Here is a 17,418-nt window from a genome sequence, read left to right on the forward strand (position 1 = left end):
CGGAACGTACATACATATACATACATGAGCACACATACATACAATCAATATACATATACACACACATTCACACATATACACGTACACATGCATACATATATACACATGCACATATACACACGTATTCACATATACACATGCACATACCTGTGTACACAAATACACACATACATACACAAACTACACAAACACAGATGCACACACATATGCATTCCTTCAACTATCTACAGTCACATATAGTTAACACTGTAGTAGCAGTGATTCAAACCTGTCATCATAGATACACATATAATAATAACATATAATTCACGAGCAGAGTTCTCTTCTGGTGGATCCGAAGTGGATGCTACTTTGTTTTGGTTTAAATAACCATTTGGCATCTGTCTAAATGTTTGGTGACAGAGAAGCAGGAAGCCCCTTGAGCGGGAAATGCCGAGGCCGTTCATCATATCTAGTGTGATAAGGGAGGCAACGGGAGGGGACGTGCAGTGAGCTCCCCTAGCAGTACAGGAGACATGCAGGCTCTAGACGGGGTTCCCAGGCTTGTCCTTTGATTTATTTTTTATTCTTTTATTTTTTTTGTTTTTCGAGACAGGGTTTCTCTGTGTAGTTTTGGTGCCTGTCCTGGAACTCGCTCTGTAGACCAGGCTGGCCTTGAACTCACAGAGATCCACCTACCTCTGCCTCCAGAGTGCTGGGATCAAAGGCATGTGCTACCATTGCCTGGCCCAGGCTTGTCCTTTTAGGCATCAACACTGACAGCCAAAATCGGCGGTGGTGTATTCAGTGCACCTCGTGCTTCGGTTTGGAAGGTCGGAGTGAAGCGTGTGAGTGCCAAGAAGCCAGTGCAGGGAACGTACATAGACCCATAATATATATACACACATATACAGACATATCCAAACACACAGTGGGGCAAAGGCCACACGGACACAGAAAACATATGGCTTGCACTTCACTTTTACTTTGTTTTGAGACAGGGCTTCTAGCCCAGGCTTGTCTTGAACTCATGGAGTCAAGGTTGACACTAAACTCCCGATTCTCCTCTCTCCATCCCCTGACTGTTGGGATTACAGATGTGGCCCCCAAACTCAGCTTAGGTGGCGCTGGGGATTGAACCCACAGCCTCATGGAGGCAAGGCAAGCACATCACATGACTGAGCACAGCCCCGCCCACTTCAGAAGGCAGACCAAAGAGGAAAGGAAACCTGGGGAAGATGGGGATAGCCTGAACATTCCCGCCACTGCTTGGAGTCCCTGGCCACCGCCCTCTGGCTGCAAGGCTGGTCTCTCCTCCAGTTCCTCCTCTGTCTGCTCCTCGGCAGCTGTCTCTCACACCTGCTTTGTGGTCCCAGGTGAGATTCCATATTTAACTGCACCTGCTAGTACAGTCATCGTCATCTGAAATGCTTGGGAGCAGAAGTATTTGGTTTTGCAATATTGCATATGGGTGATGAGCTACCTTAGGGATGGGCTCTGACTCCACTAAGGGAATTCATTGATGTTTTTTTATATACCTTATACATGTATCCCAAAGGCGAGTTTATGGGATATTTTCCATGCACTTTAATTTTTTTACTGTGACCTGCCCTGGGAGGTCAGGTATAGAATTCTCCCTGGTGTCACTCCGAAAGTGTGATGTTTAGTTTAGTTGTCAACTTGACACAATCTGAAATCACCTGGGAAAAGGGTCTCAGTGAGAGACTGTCCAGATCAGGTTGACCCACGGACATGTCTACAGGGGTCTGTTTTTATTGCCTTCATTGATGTGGAAAGACCTAGCCTGAAAAAACAAAACAAAATGAAGTCTTGGGATGCCACCTCTCCTTTATTGTTCTGGCCCATGTACAGGGTGACAGGCCTTATCTACCTCAGCAGACACCTGCCATTTAATTGTATTTTCAGAGGCATCCCTCTCACACATACATTCTTAGTGGTGCTAAAGTTTGCCCTGTACCTTTAATGGGATGATGGATCTCCTAGCTAAGGTAGGAGCATCCATTTCTTTTCACTCCACACATTTGCCTCCTCCCAGACACGCCAGCAGCTCTCTTACTTCTTCTCCTAGCCACTAACTCTACAGACTCCAAATATGCTTTTCATATCCTCCTGTCCCACGCTGCTATTTGGAGGGAGCGTGGACTTCTCACAGCAAAAGGAGGATCAGTGTCTCAGGCCACTATAATGGCCATGCAGCAGGAAAAGTTAAATATCTCCTCAGACCAGTTTCTAACACCAGGTCTTTTCAAGCTCCAGCTGTTCCAGATAGTCTGTTAACCCCTCTTTTATGTCACCTAAGGTCTATTCTATGGAGCTATGCGGACTGTTCACTGCCTCAGCCGTGTGACAATCCTTGCCATCTCCAATACACATTGGGGATCAGGTTCTTCTCTTTCCTCCAGGCCAGCGCCCTTTACCTCTTTCCCTAAGTGGCAGGGACCCTTCAAGGTAATTCTTGTAACCCCACAGCTGCTAAACTCGAGGGCTTTCCTCACTGGGTCCACCTGTCCCACCTAAAACCTTTTATCTCACCTCCATCCAGAAAATCTCTCTTCATATACAGTGAAACAAACAGGGCCTTTCATTCTCAAGCTCCAGAGGACATCAGGATCCACTGCCTTGTCACCAATTCCAGAGGAATAAGGTATCACCCCTCCTTTCCCAACCAGGGCCACCCAGAGCAGAGGCAAAAAGGACCATCAAAAATATCCAGGTGGTAAGGAATAATGTAATACAACAATCTATCATTGTTCAATACTCAGCAACTGATCACCTGTGTTTCCCAAGTGTTAACCTAATAAGGGAAATAGGTATCTTAAATAAACTACCTCCAGCAAGGCTTGCCTGAGGAAAACAGGTGCCTTACATGAATTACCTCTAATGAGGCTTGTCTCAGATAGAAATTAAGCAGAGTACTAAGACCAGATCTACCTCAGGTGAATGTCACATGTCTCTATCTGGGCAGGCCAAATCTACCTCAGACAAATGCCAACTCCAAAATAAAATAATAACGATTCTTTCTCTCTAAGCTCTCTCTATGTCAACAGTATCTTGTTAAATGGGAGGTTCCCCAGCAGCAGCACGGATGGACAGCGCAGAACCAGGAGACGGCAGAACGTCGTTCCAGGATCTCTACCATCATCCCGGACTTCACAAGATACCCCTCACCCCCCAAGAGCCAACCAACGCCCACTATTCAGCTGGAAGCAGTTTTTGAGAGAAACGTCGCCCCCGTACCCAGTCAACCACAATTTTTTCTTTTTTTTAAAAAAAGAGTCGGGAATGAAGGGTTTACAACACGCCCCCCACGGTCCCATTTACCAGGTGGACACTTCCGCCTAGCCATTTCCGGGTCAAAGCGTCTCTCGTAGCCAGGATACCCGGCGGACCCGGACATCTCCGCCTAGCAACTTCCGGCCAAGGCATCTCGCGTGACCAGAATCCGTGACGTTACATGGCTACGTAAGCGTGCAACGTGACCATGTGATCTACGCACATGCGTGGAGTAGTGACGTGACCTGGCCACGCCCCCAGCCGGTTTTTAAAGCAGAGCGCCATATTCCTGGCCCTCTTCTCCTCTTCCTCTTCTCCACGCACGTGTCTCTCCCACAGGCCTGCACTCTCTATCCCTGTATCTCTAATAAACTCTTATAAGCGGATTCTGTCGTGTTTCGTGACACTTCCTTGCAGGGTAAGAACACAACGCAGCTAAATAACTAACAATGTTAATAAATAAAGTTGCCTGGGGGTCAGAGCTATTAGCAAGCCATAGCGAAAGCTGGGCGGTGGTGGTGCACACCTTTAATCCCAACACTTGGGAGGCAGAGCTAGGTAGATCTCTGTGTGTCCAAGGATACAGCCAACATTAAAGACACACGCCTTTAATCTCAATACCAGCCATAGAAGACTTGGAGGTCTGTACAGTGGAAATGGGTAACTTTGCAAATCCAAACCAAATAAATATCATTAAAAAAAAAACAAAAAAACAGGGAGAGTTTGCCAGAATTTGAAAAGTTATTGAAGACTGCCAGCGAGGAAACCACTTTGAATTCTCTTTTGTACGTCTTCATTCTTAGTGAATCATATTTTCCCAAGTTCAAAGAAAAAGATGAGAGAGTAAATGAGAATTATTGGCTTAAAATTTGGATTCACAAATGGAATGGCTTACCTTTGGTATTCTATCTAATTGTCACTTTAATCACAGTTGCGGCCTCCAGGAAAGGGAAAAGAGAAGCATGGACACATTCAGTAGAAACCCAGAGGATACTTATAGAGGCAGGATTCAGCCTGGAATATTGTGGGTATGCACCCATATGCATTTGCTGGTGGGGGCCCGGATATAGCCGGTGTGGTTCCTCAGGTGTCATCTACCTGGTTTTTTTGAGACAGGGTCTCTCACCAGCCGAGGATTCAGCAACTAGGCCATGCTGGCTAGCCAAGCATCCGCTCATCTTTGCCTACCCAACACTAGGACCTGCAAACACACACCACCCCTGGCTCTTCCCACCCCATCGCTGCCCCATGGGTTCTAGGGATTGAACTGAGGTCCTCATTTCAAGGCAAGCACCCAAGAATTATCTCCCTACCCTCTAGCCTAGAATATTCTTTAACAATGTTGTCATGCGAATTCCCGTTGTAGACCCAGGAAGACGTAAACCCCAGGAGATTGACTGTTAGAGTTGAAACTGGACCCTGGGCTTTTCCATTCTTTCTTTCACACCATCCCAGAATCGCTTTAGAGTACATTTCTTTTTTCTTTTTTTTTTCCTCCCATCTGATTCAGCAAGGCAAAAAGAGAATGCTCAAAGAAACATTAAAAAAAAAAAAAAAGTCAGGATACTAAGAGTAAAGTGATCCTGAAAAGAGGTGAGGAAGGTAATTGCCTTCTGGAGGCTGGAATTAGCAGCGGGTCTTATCTAAGGCAATTAGAGAGTATAAGCGGGTAATTAAAGGCTCAACAGCTTTCTGATAGCCCAGCCCAGACAGGACCTGAAAAGCAAGGACTAACTTCCAAGGAAAAGTCCAACGGAGACAAAGGTGTGTGTGTGTGTGTGTGTGTGTGTGTGTGTGTGTGTGTGTGTGTGTGTTTTATACTCGACCCTGGTGGGAAGGAGAGATCAAAACGAGGTGTCAGCTGGGGGTTTGTGGGGGTTTGTGGAGGCGCGGCTAGAGAGATGGCTCAGTGGTTAAGAGCACTGGCTGCTCTTCAGAGAACCCAGGTTCGAGTCCCACATAGTTAACAACCACCTGTAACTCCAGCTCCAGACGCTCCAAGACCCTCTTCTGGCCCCTGTGGACACTGCACAACGTGGAGCACAGACACACACAGGCAAAACACACAAACATTAAAATAAATAACATCTCAAAAAGCATTTTTTTAAAGATGTCATCTCTGCTCCTCTGAGTCCAGGTCCAGGAGGCTTTTGTTTTCTTGGACTTTGAGACTTGCAAGATCTTATTTGTATGTATAAAATGAACAGAATTTACCACAGAGATCGAAGGAGGTTTACGCCCCATAGCAGCAAACATACTTCCTTGAAACGGGATGAGGGGCTCACTCATGTCCTGATGACCTCCACGACCCATCTCAACTTCCCTCTCTTTTTCCTTTCACCTTCCACTCTCTGCCTCCATCCTTCCTTGCCTTCCCCTCTGTTCCCCTTCCCTCCCCTCTCCCCTCCCCTTTCCCAGACAGAAGTAACAAAGGAGATTCTTCCCCTGATCTCAAGAACTGTAGGCTTAGGCTGCCCCTCCTTGGCATCCAGGTGTCTAACACGGTGCCCCTGGTGCGCTGTTCTTCTCTACAAACTCACCAAGGCCTCCCTGCAAGGCCTCCCCGCAAGGCCTCCCTGCAAGGAGACAGCTCCCTCCTTCCCTATATGGATTTTGGAGGTCAGCTATTAAGATGGGGAAGAAGAAGAAGAAAAAAAGATGTGTGTGTGTGTCCGTGTGTGTGTGTGTGTGTGTGTGTGTGTGTGTGTGTGTGTATCCATGTCCGTGTGTGTGTGTGTGTGTGTGTGTGTGTGTGTGTGTGTGTGTTTTGATACCAGACTGGCAGACTGGGAAATCCTTGAAGTTTAAATAAGATGAAGGCATTCATGGCGTTTGTGCTTTTCAACCTGATCTGTTTGATATGGAATATTGTCACTACTAATAGTAATGGGGATTTCTTGATATGTCTGAAAGTTTTCCAAGAAGTCTTGGAAATTTCAAAGCATCCCCAACCAGATCTAAGCTTGATTCCCATCTCCTAACAAATGTTCACACCAAAAAGTGGTTAGGGAATGGGCTGCGTCTCAGGCAGCCCCTGAGATCTCCGTAGTACACGTGAGAACACAAGAAAAAGCCGACTTCCAAACTCACACCGGTTAAGCAGGAATTGGGCAAGCTCACAGCGCTCCCTGTGCAAATTAGAAGCTGATGCCCTGGGGACGTTTCTCTTCAGACAGAGCCCCATCTCAGCTTGCTCCCTGGAGTGACAGGCAGAAGAGAAGCTAGTCTCCCTGGCAGGCCTACGCAATATCCCTTGTATTCTTTCTTCTTCCTTCTTCCCCAAACCTTTCCATTCCACACTTTACCTTCTCCAACTACCACATACCCCTCTCCCGCAGGAGAGGAACAACATGTCTTCAATGATTGTAGTCTCAGATAGCCCTCTGGTTAGGGGAAGGAGGCCTGCCACTGTCAGCTGTTTAGTTAGCACAGGCTCCCCCAACTACAACACCCACCTGTTTCTCCTCCGTCCCCCATAAACCTGTTGAAAGGATCCCGGAACTTCCTATCCAAGTCCCTCATCGGAGTCATCTGGGGTGCGGTCTCGTGTGTCCCCCTATGGAGGGGGGATATCTCCATGCCACTCCCTCCCCTCTCTAGGCTCCCCCAGCATTTCCTCATTGTCACAAGAGTCCTACATCACCAGCATGGCCTTTTCCTTCCCGGGCCTGTGACCCAGACCGAGTGCAAACTGCCACTCTGTGGAGAGGGGTCCTGAACTGGTACCCAGCCGCCAGGCTTGTCACAGGCCAGCATATCCAAAGGCATGAGTCAAAGACCACAGCATAGTTCTGGTCGGGGGTTAATTATACTCCATGTTCTTTATCAAAACTACCAAATGTATGTAGTAATTATAATTAGTATTCTTACAAAACCAAAACAAGTAGATATAATAATCATGTGTTTAGCAATAGCTAATTGTTCTCTATCATTAATTCATCTGGATTTCCCTCTTAGCCCTAATTAGCACAACTTCTTCATAGTTTATTATTTATGTATTTTACCTAGGCTTCTGAGGTAGTATCTTACCTCCCCAGTGCTGGGATTACAGGGTATATCACCGTGCCCAACCACTTATTTTGTTTGTTTTGTTTTTGGTTTTTTGAGATAGGATTTCTCTGTGTAGCTTTGGTGCCCGTCCTGGATCTCGCTCTGTAGACCAGGCTGGCCTCGAACTCACAGAGATCCTCCTGGCTCTGCCCGCTCTGCCTCCCAGTGCTGGGATTAAAGGCGTGCGCCGCCGCCGCCGCCGCCGCCGCCGCCGCCGCCGCCCAGCACCTAACCACTTTCTAATGTCTTCATTTTGTTTGTTTGTTTGTTTGTTTGTTTGTTTGTTTTGGCACAGGGTCTCACATAGCTCAGGCTGGACTTGAACTTGCTATGTAGCTAAGGATAACATTGAAGTTCTGATCCTCCTGCCTCCACCTCCCCTGTACTGGGATTATAGGTGTAAGCTAGCATGACCAGGTTGTGCAGTGCTGAGAATTGAACCCAGGACTTCATGCCTGCTCGGTAAGCGCTCCACCAGCTGAGTTACATCTCCATCCTTCCACTTTTGAATTTTTTTAAATTTATTATTTTTATTTTATGTACATTGGTGTTTCGCCTGCATGTATGTCTGTGTGAGGGTGTCAGATTCTCTGGAACTGGAGTTACAGACAGTTGTGAGCTGTCATGTGGGTGCTGGGAATTGAACCCAGGTCCTCTGGAAGAGCAGCTAGAGCTCTTAACCGCTGAGCCATCTCTCCAGCCCCCACTTTTGAATTCTAATGAATACTTTAAGAAATCTCTGCTAGTTTTTGATGGGTAGTTAATGTGAAAAGCCACGGATTTTTGTGCTTTTTTAAACAGGAGAAACATACAATTGCATTGATAATTTCTAAGTATACATTGCCACCAACTCTTATCTTCAGATTCATATTTTCTCCCCTCTCTCTGTCTCTCTGGTATTTTGAGTCCAGTCTCAGACCCACAGCTGTCCTCCTGCCTCAGCTTCCTGAATGTTGGAATTCAAGAGTGGGCCACTATATCTGGCTCAGATTCTGTTTGGCGGCTTTCCTCCTCCTCCTCACTCTTAGTGAGATGGAAACCAGGCAGGATGCCTCATAATGGCCTGTGCAATAAGGTGGATATCTATCTATCTATCTATCTATCTATCTATCTATCTATCTATCTATCTATCTATCCACCTATCTATGTATCTATGCAACTATCTATCTATCATCTCTCTATCTCTATCATCTTTCAATATCTATCTATCTGTTTGTCTGTCTGTCTGTCTGTCTGTCTATCTTTTCAATCAGCAGATTCATGGACAGCTTTATGGCTTTGGTCCAGATCCAAGCTTCACAGGCTGTACATATCTACAAGAAGCCTCCTCCAGTGCAGAAGAACTGGTCTTCAGCACACAGGCAGGTCTATTTTAAGAAGCTTATCTCTCACTCTCTTGGTTTTTTTTTTTTAAATATAACACTCGAAAATACATTTCAGCAGAAAGTAACAGGTTCTCAAGCAGAGCTGTGGAAGAGATTTACTCCCAAGTGGGTGCAGATTATCCTGTCAATTGACATCCATTCTCTATTAATTTTCCTGGAGTGTGTCCTCGGCTTCTCAGTTCTCATTACATGCACTTTTAACCCTACCCGAACTCCTTCCTACTTGCTCCAAAACCTCTCATAATGTGATGAAAAGGGGATCCCCCGTGGTCCAAATTACAATTTGGGAAAATCTGCTACAAAATAATTGTGTTCCCTAGTCACAATTACTGACATTATTATGTTGCCGATTAACTACTTTTTAACTGGAGACAGAAAAATTCTTAATTCAGTTTTTTTTGGGGAGTTACTCCATCCACCCATTTATCTATCTATCTATCTATCTATCTATCTATCTATCTATCTATCTACCTACCTATCTACTTATTTATTTATTCATTCATTTCTTTATTTGTAGCCCAGGCTGGCTTTGAGCTTGCTGTGTAGCCAAAGATGACCAGGAACTTATAATTCTCCCGCCTCTACCTCCCAAGAGCTGAGATCACAGGCGTTCCCCACTGTGAGGTTTTGCTGTACTGGGGATGGAAGTCAGGGCTTCCTGTACGCTGCCAATAGCTCTAGCAACTGAGCTACATCTCTAGCCCCAGAGACCAAGGTTTAAACAACCACTTGATGATTCTGATTTAGCAAACAAATTCAATTTCACAAATAGGATTAGGGATCAGGGTAATTTCCACCAGTTATGGGGGGGGGAGTGTTTTGGAAGCGGACTTACCAGTGACTGTGCTTTCCTGAGCCTGGCTTTCTCCTCAAGCCTGTTTTTCTTATCTCGCAACTGCCGCTTGAAGTCTGGGGTCACTTCGTTTCTTTTTCTTCTTCTGCAAAATTGCAAAGTGATGGGAAAATTATAAATTTTAAGTCTTCAGCAGCTCACATAGTTATTTTTTCATTCGACTTCTGATGGTCCTGTGATTTAAGGACCTACACTCCGCTGGAAATGAGTCAAATGTCTGTCTACAGAGAGCCAGTTCAATCAGCCCTGGCACAGGAACACAGTGGTGAGCTATGAGCTGTGAAAAGGAAGTCAGAAGAGTTCTATAGACCACTGTAGCGTGAGCCCCAGGATACAATGACACATAAAAAGAAAACCAGGTAAAGAGAGGCGAATATATTGTATGCTGCCATTTATCTCAGAAGGAGACATCTAAAAGCATAACATGTCTGCTATTTGCCAGTACTTTTTAAAACGTAATTTTTATTTTAGGTGTTTGTGTTTTGCCTACATGTATATATAAGCAGTGCCTGTGGAGGCCAGAAGAGGGTGTCAGATCTCCTAGAACTAGAGTTACAGGCAATTATGAACTGCCCTTTTGGGGGCTAGGAACTTAACTCAGGTCCTCTGCAAGAACAATGGCTCCTGTACTTTCTATTTGTTAGATTATTTTATACTTTTGAGGTGGCAGGATCCTACTATACAACCCTTGCTGACTGCTCCTGAAACTTGCTATGTAGACCAGGATGCCTCAAAACTCCAGCTGATCATCCTGCCTCTGACTCCTGAGCTTGGATCACAGGCAGGCACCACCATATCCAGTTCTTCAGACTTTTTAAAAAGGAAGAATGATACAAAAATTTGAAAAACTGTTATTTATAGGAGGGATTCCCATATGAATCCCCCAGAAACAATATGGAGACCTGGGGGCAAAAGCTAGACTCCCCCAAACATAACCTTGTGTTGTGCACTTGACTTTGGAACCGTAGAAAATGTTCTCCAGAGTATAAGCTGGGACGAAAGAGAGGAAATAACAGAGCAAAATGAAACAAGTTTGATCTCATCCATACAGCTGGTGGTACTGCCACACACAAAGCAGTTTTTCCTTGGGCCTTTAATGCTGTTATTTATCTGGATACTCTGTCTTTTCTTCCTTTCTGTCTTTTTTTTTTTTTTTTTTTTTTAGACAAGGTCTATTTATATAGTCCTGGCTGGCCTGGAACTCACTATGTAGACCACGCTGACTCCAAACTAACAGAGATTGCCCGTCCCTCTGCCCCTCTGCCCCTCTGCCTCCCGAGTGTTGGGATTAAAGGTGCACACCACTATGCCAGTCTACCTGAATATTCATTGGTTGTTGTTGTTGCTTTTTTTTTTCTTTTTAACCCCGAGACAGGGTTTCTCTGTGTAACAGTCCTGACTGGCTGTTCTGGAACTTGCTTTGTAGACCAGGCTGGCCTCAAACTCACTGAGATCTGCCTGCCCCTGCCTCCAAGTGCTGGGATTAAAGGCATGCAGCTTCTATCTAAATATTCTTAGTAGGGTATCTTCTAAAGATAAAAGTACAGACCAGGAAATCTGAAGTTATTTTCAGTAATCATGTGTATGTTAGTATTAACACTTGTTTGCTATCACACATGCTAGGAGAAGGCAGAGGCCATCAATCTATGGCCCACAGGAAAGTCCAGTCTGCTGCCTACTTTTGTTCCTAAAGTTGTATTAGAAAATGGTGAGTTTTGTGTGTGGAACATCTAGGCGATTTTTCAGGCTATGCTGAGCAGTTATGCTGTGGAGCCTATGTCCTACAGAGTCTAAAATATCTGCCTTCTGGTCCTTTCTAGACTAAGTCTGCCTGATCTAGGTAATGTGTTGTGCTTCCATGGTTACCAACAACACAGAGAGAGCCAGAAATGGAGGTGCGCGTCTTTGTTCATATACTCTAGAGCCTCTGATTCTGACTACCGGCAGTGGCCAGGGTCAGACAACAGGGGACATGAGAGGCTGCACTGTGGTGGGCCGCTCCACAGGGTCAGGTGAGGAGCATGACAAATGGCCCCATTCCTACATCAAACTGCAAGGGGCGGGGACAAGGCGGAGGAGGGCGGAAGGGAAGGAACAACAGAAGAGGAGGAGGAGGAGGCGGCGGCACAGAAGGTTAACTTCTAATCCAGGGCAAGAACGGACGCGTGAGTCAAATACAACCTGTATTTTAGACCGTATCTGGAACCTTATTAAACAAAGCATTCATTAAAAAGCCAAACATCTGTGTGACATTCAAGGAACCCTGAGCACTGATGACCCTTAATTGTATTAAAGAGTTATTCATTGAGTTAGATGAAGATGGTGTCAGATTATGATTTTTATAAAGGGTCCTTACCACTTAAGAATACAGGTAGAATCAGTCACTCAGGAGGCAGAGGCAGGTGGATCTCTGTGAGTTGAAGGCCAGCCTGGTTTACAAAACAAGTTCCCAGACAAAGGGGGGGGGGGGGGGGGGAGAATACACGTAGAAGTATATGGCATATGAAATAAGTCATATATGAAATAATATAACATTATTTATTTGAAAAATTATTTAGGGATCCAGACATGGTGATAAATGCTTGTGGTCCCAGCATTGAGAAGATTGAGGCAGGAGGATTGGGAATTTAAAGCAAGCTTGGGCTTCATAGTAAGACCCTGCCTGGCTTAATCATCAGCATCATCATGAAAGGGAGGGGCAGAGTAGGTAAGGAATAAATGACTCCAGATTGGCTATGGATTGCAAACTGTTAACAATTGATAATAGCCACAAAAGCTTAATTTTGATATCTATCTATTATTGAATATCTGCCATAAAAAGCTTTTTATTAAAAAGACTGTAGCCGGGCAGTGGTGGCACACACCTTTAATCCCAGCACTCGGGAGGCAGAGCCAGGTGGATCTCTGTGAGTTCAAGGCCAGCCTGGTCTACAAAGCAAGTTCCAGGAAAGGCACAAAGCTACACAGAGAAACCCTGTCTCGAAAAACAAAAAAACAAAAAAACAAAAAAAAAAAAAAAAAAAAAAAAAAAAGTAAATAAAATAAAAATAAAATAAAAAGACTGTGTCTGCCCAAACATTACCTGCCACTTCATTTTCAAGACATCTCCCAGGTTTTAATTGAGGAGTTTCAAATGGACAGAAAAGCTGGCAGGCTAGGGCGATGATCTCAGCCTCAAGTAGATATTAATAACACTTGGCTGTTCTGGGCTTCACTGCACCTTCCACATATATATGGCTGGGTTGTGTGGTGGTGGTTGTTTGATTAGTTGCAGAAATGACACAACCCTCCTTAATACTTTAACACTCATCTCCTAAGATGAAGACACTTGTCTCCCCACTCACACTAGCACCATTATGTCTTAGGAAATATACATATTAAATATCATTTAATAATGGTCTATATTCTGCCGGGCGGTGGCGGTGGCGGTGGCGGCGGTGACGCACACCTTTAATCCTAGCACTCAGGAGGCAGAGCCAGGTGGATCTCTGTGAGTTTGAGGCCAGCCTGGGCTACAGAGCGAGATCCAGGACAGGCATCAAAACTACACAGAAAAACCCTGTCTCAAAAAACAAAAAAACAAAAAAAAGTAATAATAATAATAATAATGGTCCATATTTAAATTTCTGCAGTTGTTCCAAGGATGCCTTTTGTCATTTCTTTTTTCCCTCCCTCTCTCCTGCCTCACCTTCCTCCTTCCTTCTCTCCCTTCCTCTTTTCTCCCTCTTTCCCTGCTGTCCTTTCAACTAGGATCCCTTCTAGATTCAAGCTGCATTTGGCTACAGATCCTAGTACTTTCCCCTACCTCCTCCTTTCCTCAATATACAGGTTTTTGTTGTTGTTGAGACAGGGTTTCTTTGTGTAACAGCCCTACCTGTCCTGGAACTGGATCTGTAGACCAGGCTATCCTCAAACTCACAGAGATCTGCCTGCCTCTGCCTCCCGAGCACTGGGATTAAAAGCATGCACCACTACTGCCCAGCTTTATTATTATTATTACTATTATTATTATTATTATTTGGTTTTTCGAGACAGGGTTTCTCTGTGTAGCTTTGGTGCCTGTCCTGGGACTCGCTCTGTAGCCCAGGCTGGCCTCAAACTCACAAAGATCTGCCTGCCTCTGCCTCCCAAGTGCTGGGATTAAAGGCGTGCGCTGCCGCTGCCACCCTCCTCTCCCTCCCCCACCCCTGCCCCAGCTTTAATACACAGATTTTTTTTTTAAAGCCAAAATCCCAGATAATTTAGCACATGCTTACAATCCTGTGTGTACCTAGATGAGCTACACACTGTGGACCGTGACTGCCCAGCCTCCTCCTCCATTCACTATTTTAGGTGCAGGACTAGAAGCTAACTTCCAGACCTTGTTTAATCCTAAAACTGGCTTAAATTGGCTTTATCAGCCTGGCTTTGCCACACCATCCAGCTTGGCCACACGCTGGAAAAATGGATAGCCATCAAATTACAATTTGATGGAGAGCATCCATATACCGAAACTCCAAATGACAGGAAAGCCAGGCATGGTGGCACACACTTATAATCCCAGCATTCAGGGTTCTGAGGCAGGAAGAACACAGATCCAAGACAAAGCCTGGGCTACAAAAGGAGACTCTATCTCCACAAACCAAACAACCTCCCAAAGGCAGGAAAGTTGAGAGATTAACAGCACTGGGATGACCCATACAGTCTCTATCTCATTTCAATAATTGGTAATATTTGATCATATATAACTTACCTTTCTACTTCATTGTAATACACTCTTTGGTCTGAGTTTTGTTTTTGTTTTTGTTTTGGGGGGCAGGGACGGGATATCTCTAGGTAGCCCAGGCTAGCCTTAATGTGCTATCTTCCTGCCTCAACCTCCTCAGGGCTGACTATAGGTGTGTATCACCAATATTTCAACTGCCATTTTTCTTTTGAGACAGGGTCTCATTACTTAACTCAAGCTGCTTCGAACTTGGTCTGATCTTTTTACAAGTCCATCCCTACTTAGCTTGGTTTCCCTGGCCGTGAGTTCAACAGAAAGGTCCCTGGCTGTCTTACTACCTCATGCACGGCATGGGTCGGGGAGGGGATCAAAGTTTGTCCCTCCCTCCTATCGTTTGCTTATTCACTGGTAAAGGAAGGAAGCATAAAAAGGAAAAGGAAAAAAAAAAAAAAAAAACTAGGACGAACCACACGATGCTGGCTTGGAATTAATACTGAAATAAGACAGCTGGGCCTGGAGTGATGGCCTATCAGTTAAGGGCTCTCTCTTCCCGCTTTCTCACAGGACCCGAGTCCAGTTCCCAGGATCCACACTGAACAGCACACAACCGCCTGTAACTCCAGTTCCAAGTCCTTCTTCTGGCCTCCACGGGCACCCCTCCCAACACCCACGTGCATGCACACACAACACATACATACAAATAAATAACTTAGTAAGGTTTTAAATATTCAATGATGGGCTGGCCAGGTGGCTCAGCGGGCAATAGTTCTTGCTACACATGCCTAATGATCTGCGTTGGATCCCCTGAACCCAGGGTGGAAGGAGAGAATTGACTCCTGGAAGTGGTCCTCTGACCTCCTCACACGTGTGCCGTGGCACGCACACACAGTATTTAAAATATCAAGGAAGCTGCAATGCTAAGTCATGACAGCTATAAGAAGCAGACGGTTGATGATGAAAAGCACAAACTTGTTGAGAATGGTTAGTCCGCATCGACCTATTGAAAGGCTTCTGACGTTCACAGTGAGGTCTGGGATCACTTTTTTTTTTTTCATCTACTCAAGTGTCAATCAATTATTTTAAAAAACAAATAGTCTGAGAGGGGCATGGAGCTTCTCACCCTTTCCAGAAGTGCTCAGGGTCACAGTTGTCTAGATAATTAAAGCGGATGATGTCAGTGGGATGCTTATCCGATGATCGCCACGGTGGAAGCTCTTTCTCCCCTGGGTTAGTCTTCTTTCTTAAGGCGGAGGAGGACCGCAAAGCTAACGAAGGCGATGGCTTTTCCTCTAGAGAACTGCCGGAAACGGGCTGAACATCGGCAATGATGAATCCATCCTTTGGAGGCGTCTAGAGGAAGAAAATGTATTATTTCTACTACCGGAGTAGCGGAATATCACCACCGCCACCAAGAGACAAAGGACACAAACATCTTAACCACCCTCCTCCTCCTCCTCCTCTTTTTTACTATGGCAGTGACTGGTGATAATGATGAGGATTACAGCAGCCAGGTCCCAAGAGTACTCGGATGTGCACAGCAGTTTCTTTGCATTTTTTTATTCCATCTTCATAGTAATTTATTTGTTATTATCTATACTGGGTCTTGTGTAGCCCAAGCTCACCTCAGACTCCCAGTATAGCCCAAAATGAATTTGAACTCTTGAACCTCCCTCCTCTGCCTCCTGAATGCTGAGGTTACAGGCCTATGACACCAGGTGTATATAGTGCTGGAAACTGAATTTAGGACTTCATGACCGACAAGCAAACACTCTACCAGCTGAGTCTTATTTGGTTTTCAAAGGCAGTGTCTCAGTCTGTGACCCAGCCTGGCCTTAGGTAACCAGGATGGCTTTGAGCTCACTGCCATGCTCCCTCCCCGGCCTCAGAAGTGCCGGGATTATAGGTGTGAGCACCACTCCTGACTTTCACGAGTAATTTAAATCATTGCTTCTGTTTTTACAGAGGCAGAATCTGAAGCCAGAAGAAACTATTTCATTGATCCATAAGGACATAAGTAGAATTTCAGTTTGAACACAGGATTCAAATCCAAGTCTGTTGTGCTTCAAGTCGGTACGTTAAGCCTTCTTATCCTATCCTGTAGCTCTACATCCCATGATCTAGCTTGTCACACTGCAGTTAATATATTCATAAAAGGGTGCACCCCCTCCCCTCCCCACAGTGCCCTACCCTTAAAGAACTGACAGACAGACAAGTTCAAGTTGCACAGGAGCAGACTGTAGCTTGTGTCAGTTATCCGAAGCGAAGCCACTCCTGAAGAATAATTCTATTTCATTTCCAAAATTAGAAGTCTGTCTTTTGTGCACTTGGTTCGTAAAGTGTTTTCAGTGCGGGTTTAGCCTAAGGGAAGTGGTACTGGTATGTTGGGAAGCCATTAAGAGCTCAATTTTTGTTCATTAAGAGATTAGGGAGGCTTTGCTCGGTAAATCAACTTGCTTCAATTGTGAGTGAAAAATCAAGAATTTCCCCAGTTGGGACTGGGATGTAGCTCTCTGGTAGAGACTTTGCTATGGTCTTATATTCCATACCCAGCTCCACCACCAAAAAAAATAAAGAAGGAAGGGAGGAAGAAAAGAAAGCAGGGAGGAGAGAGTAGCAATCCCCCTAGCTCCCCAAGCTTAACACGGCCCATTGTTTGACCACTCCTTGTTTGTTGTGTTCATGTCTACTCCAAGATTATCCTCAGTATTAAGCGTTTTGATTACAGTGTTTATTTGGGTATGTCATGGTTACTGGACTGAGTTTTATGGAAAACTGGTTAGGATCTTTGTATTGTTAGCACCTAGTACATACCAGTGTTTGATAAATATTTACTCACTTAATGAATGATTGTGGATGTATCAGTTTGCTGTCTGCTGCTATGATAAACTCCATGACCAAAAGCAACTTGGGGAGGAAAGGGTTCATTTCATCACACAGGTTACTGTTGTAGAATGTTATTTTAAGGTGTGTTACACTGGTTTATACTGTGGAACATTTGTTTTAATGATGCAAAGATGTGTTGCATTCTTTTAAGTTGCATTTGTTTAACTCTGTAGAGCTGTGTTACTGTGCCTGTCTAAAATACCTGATGGTCTAATAAAGAGCTGACTGGCCAATAGCAAGGCAGGAGAAAGGATAGGCAGGGCTGGCAG

General features: G+C 45.0%; 1 protein-coding gene across 3 annotated transcripts in view; it reads right to left on the reverse strand.

Annotated features, from left to right (window-relative positions):
* Positions 1-17,418, reverse strand: part of Fbxo16 (F-box protein 16) — a 52,320-nt gene that overhangs the window by 7,810 nt on the left and 27,092 nt on the right. For all 3 annotated transcript variants that reach the window (XM_028890012.2, XM_028890013.2, XM_028890010.2), the window contains 2 exons: positions 15,387-15,616; positions 9,544-9,646 (listed from right to left, as the gene is read on the reverse strand). In XM_028890012.2, coding sequence (XP_028745845.1) covers positions 9,544-9,646; positions 15,387-15,616 — 333 coding nt within the window. The remainder of the gene's footprint in view (positions 1-9,543; positions 9,647-15,386; positions 15,617-17,418) is intronic.

The sequence above is a fragment of the Peromyscus leucopus genome, chromosome 9 (assembly GCF_004664715.2).
Source record: "Peromyscus leucopus breed LL Stock chromosome 9, UCI_PerLeu_2.1, whole genome shotgun sequence".
NCBI lineage: Eukaryota > Metazoa > Chordata > Mammalia > Rodentia > Cricetidae > Peromyscus > Peromyscus leucopus.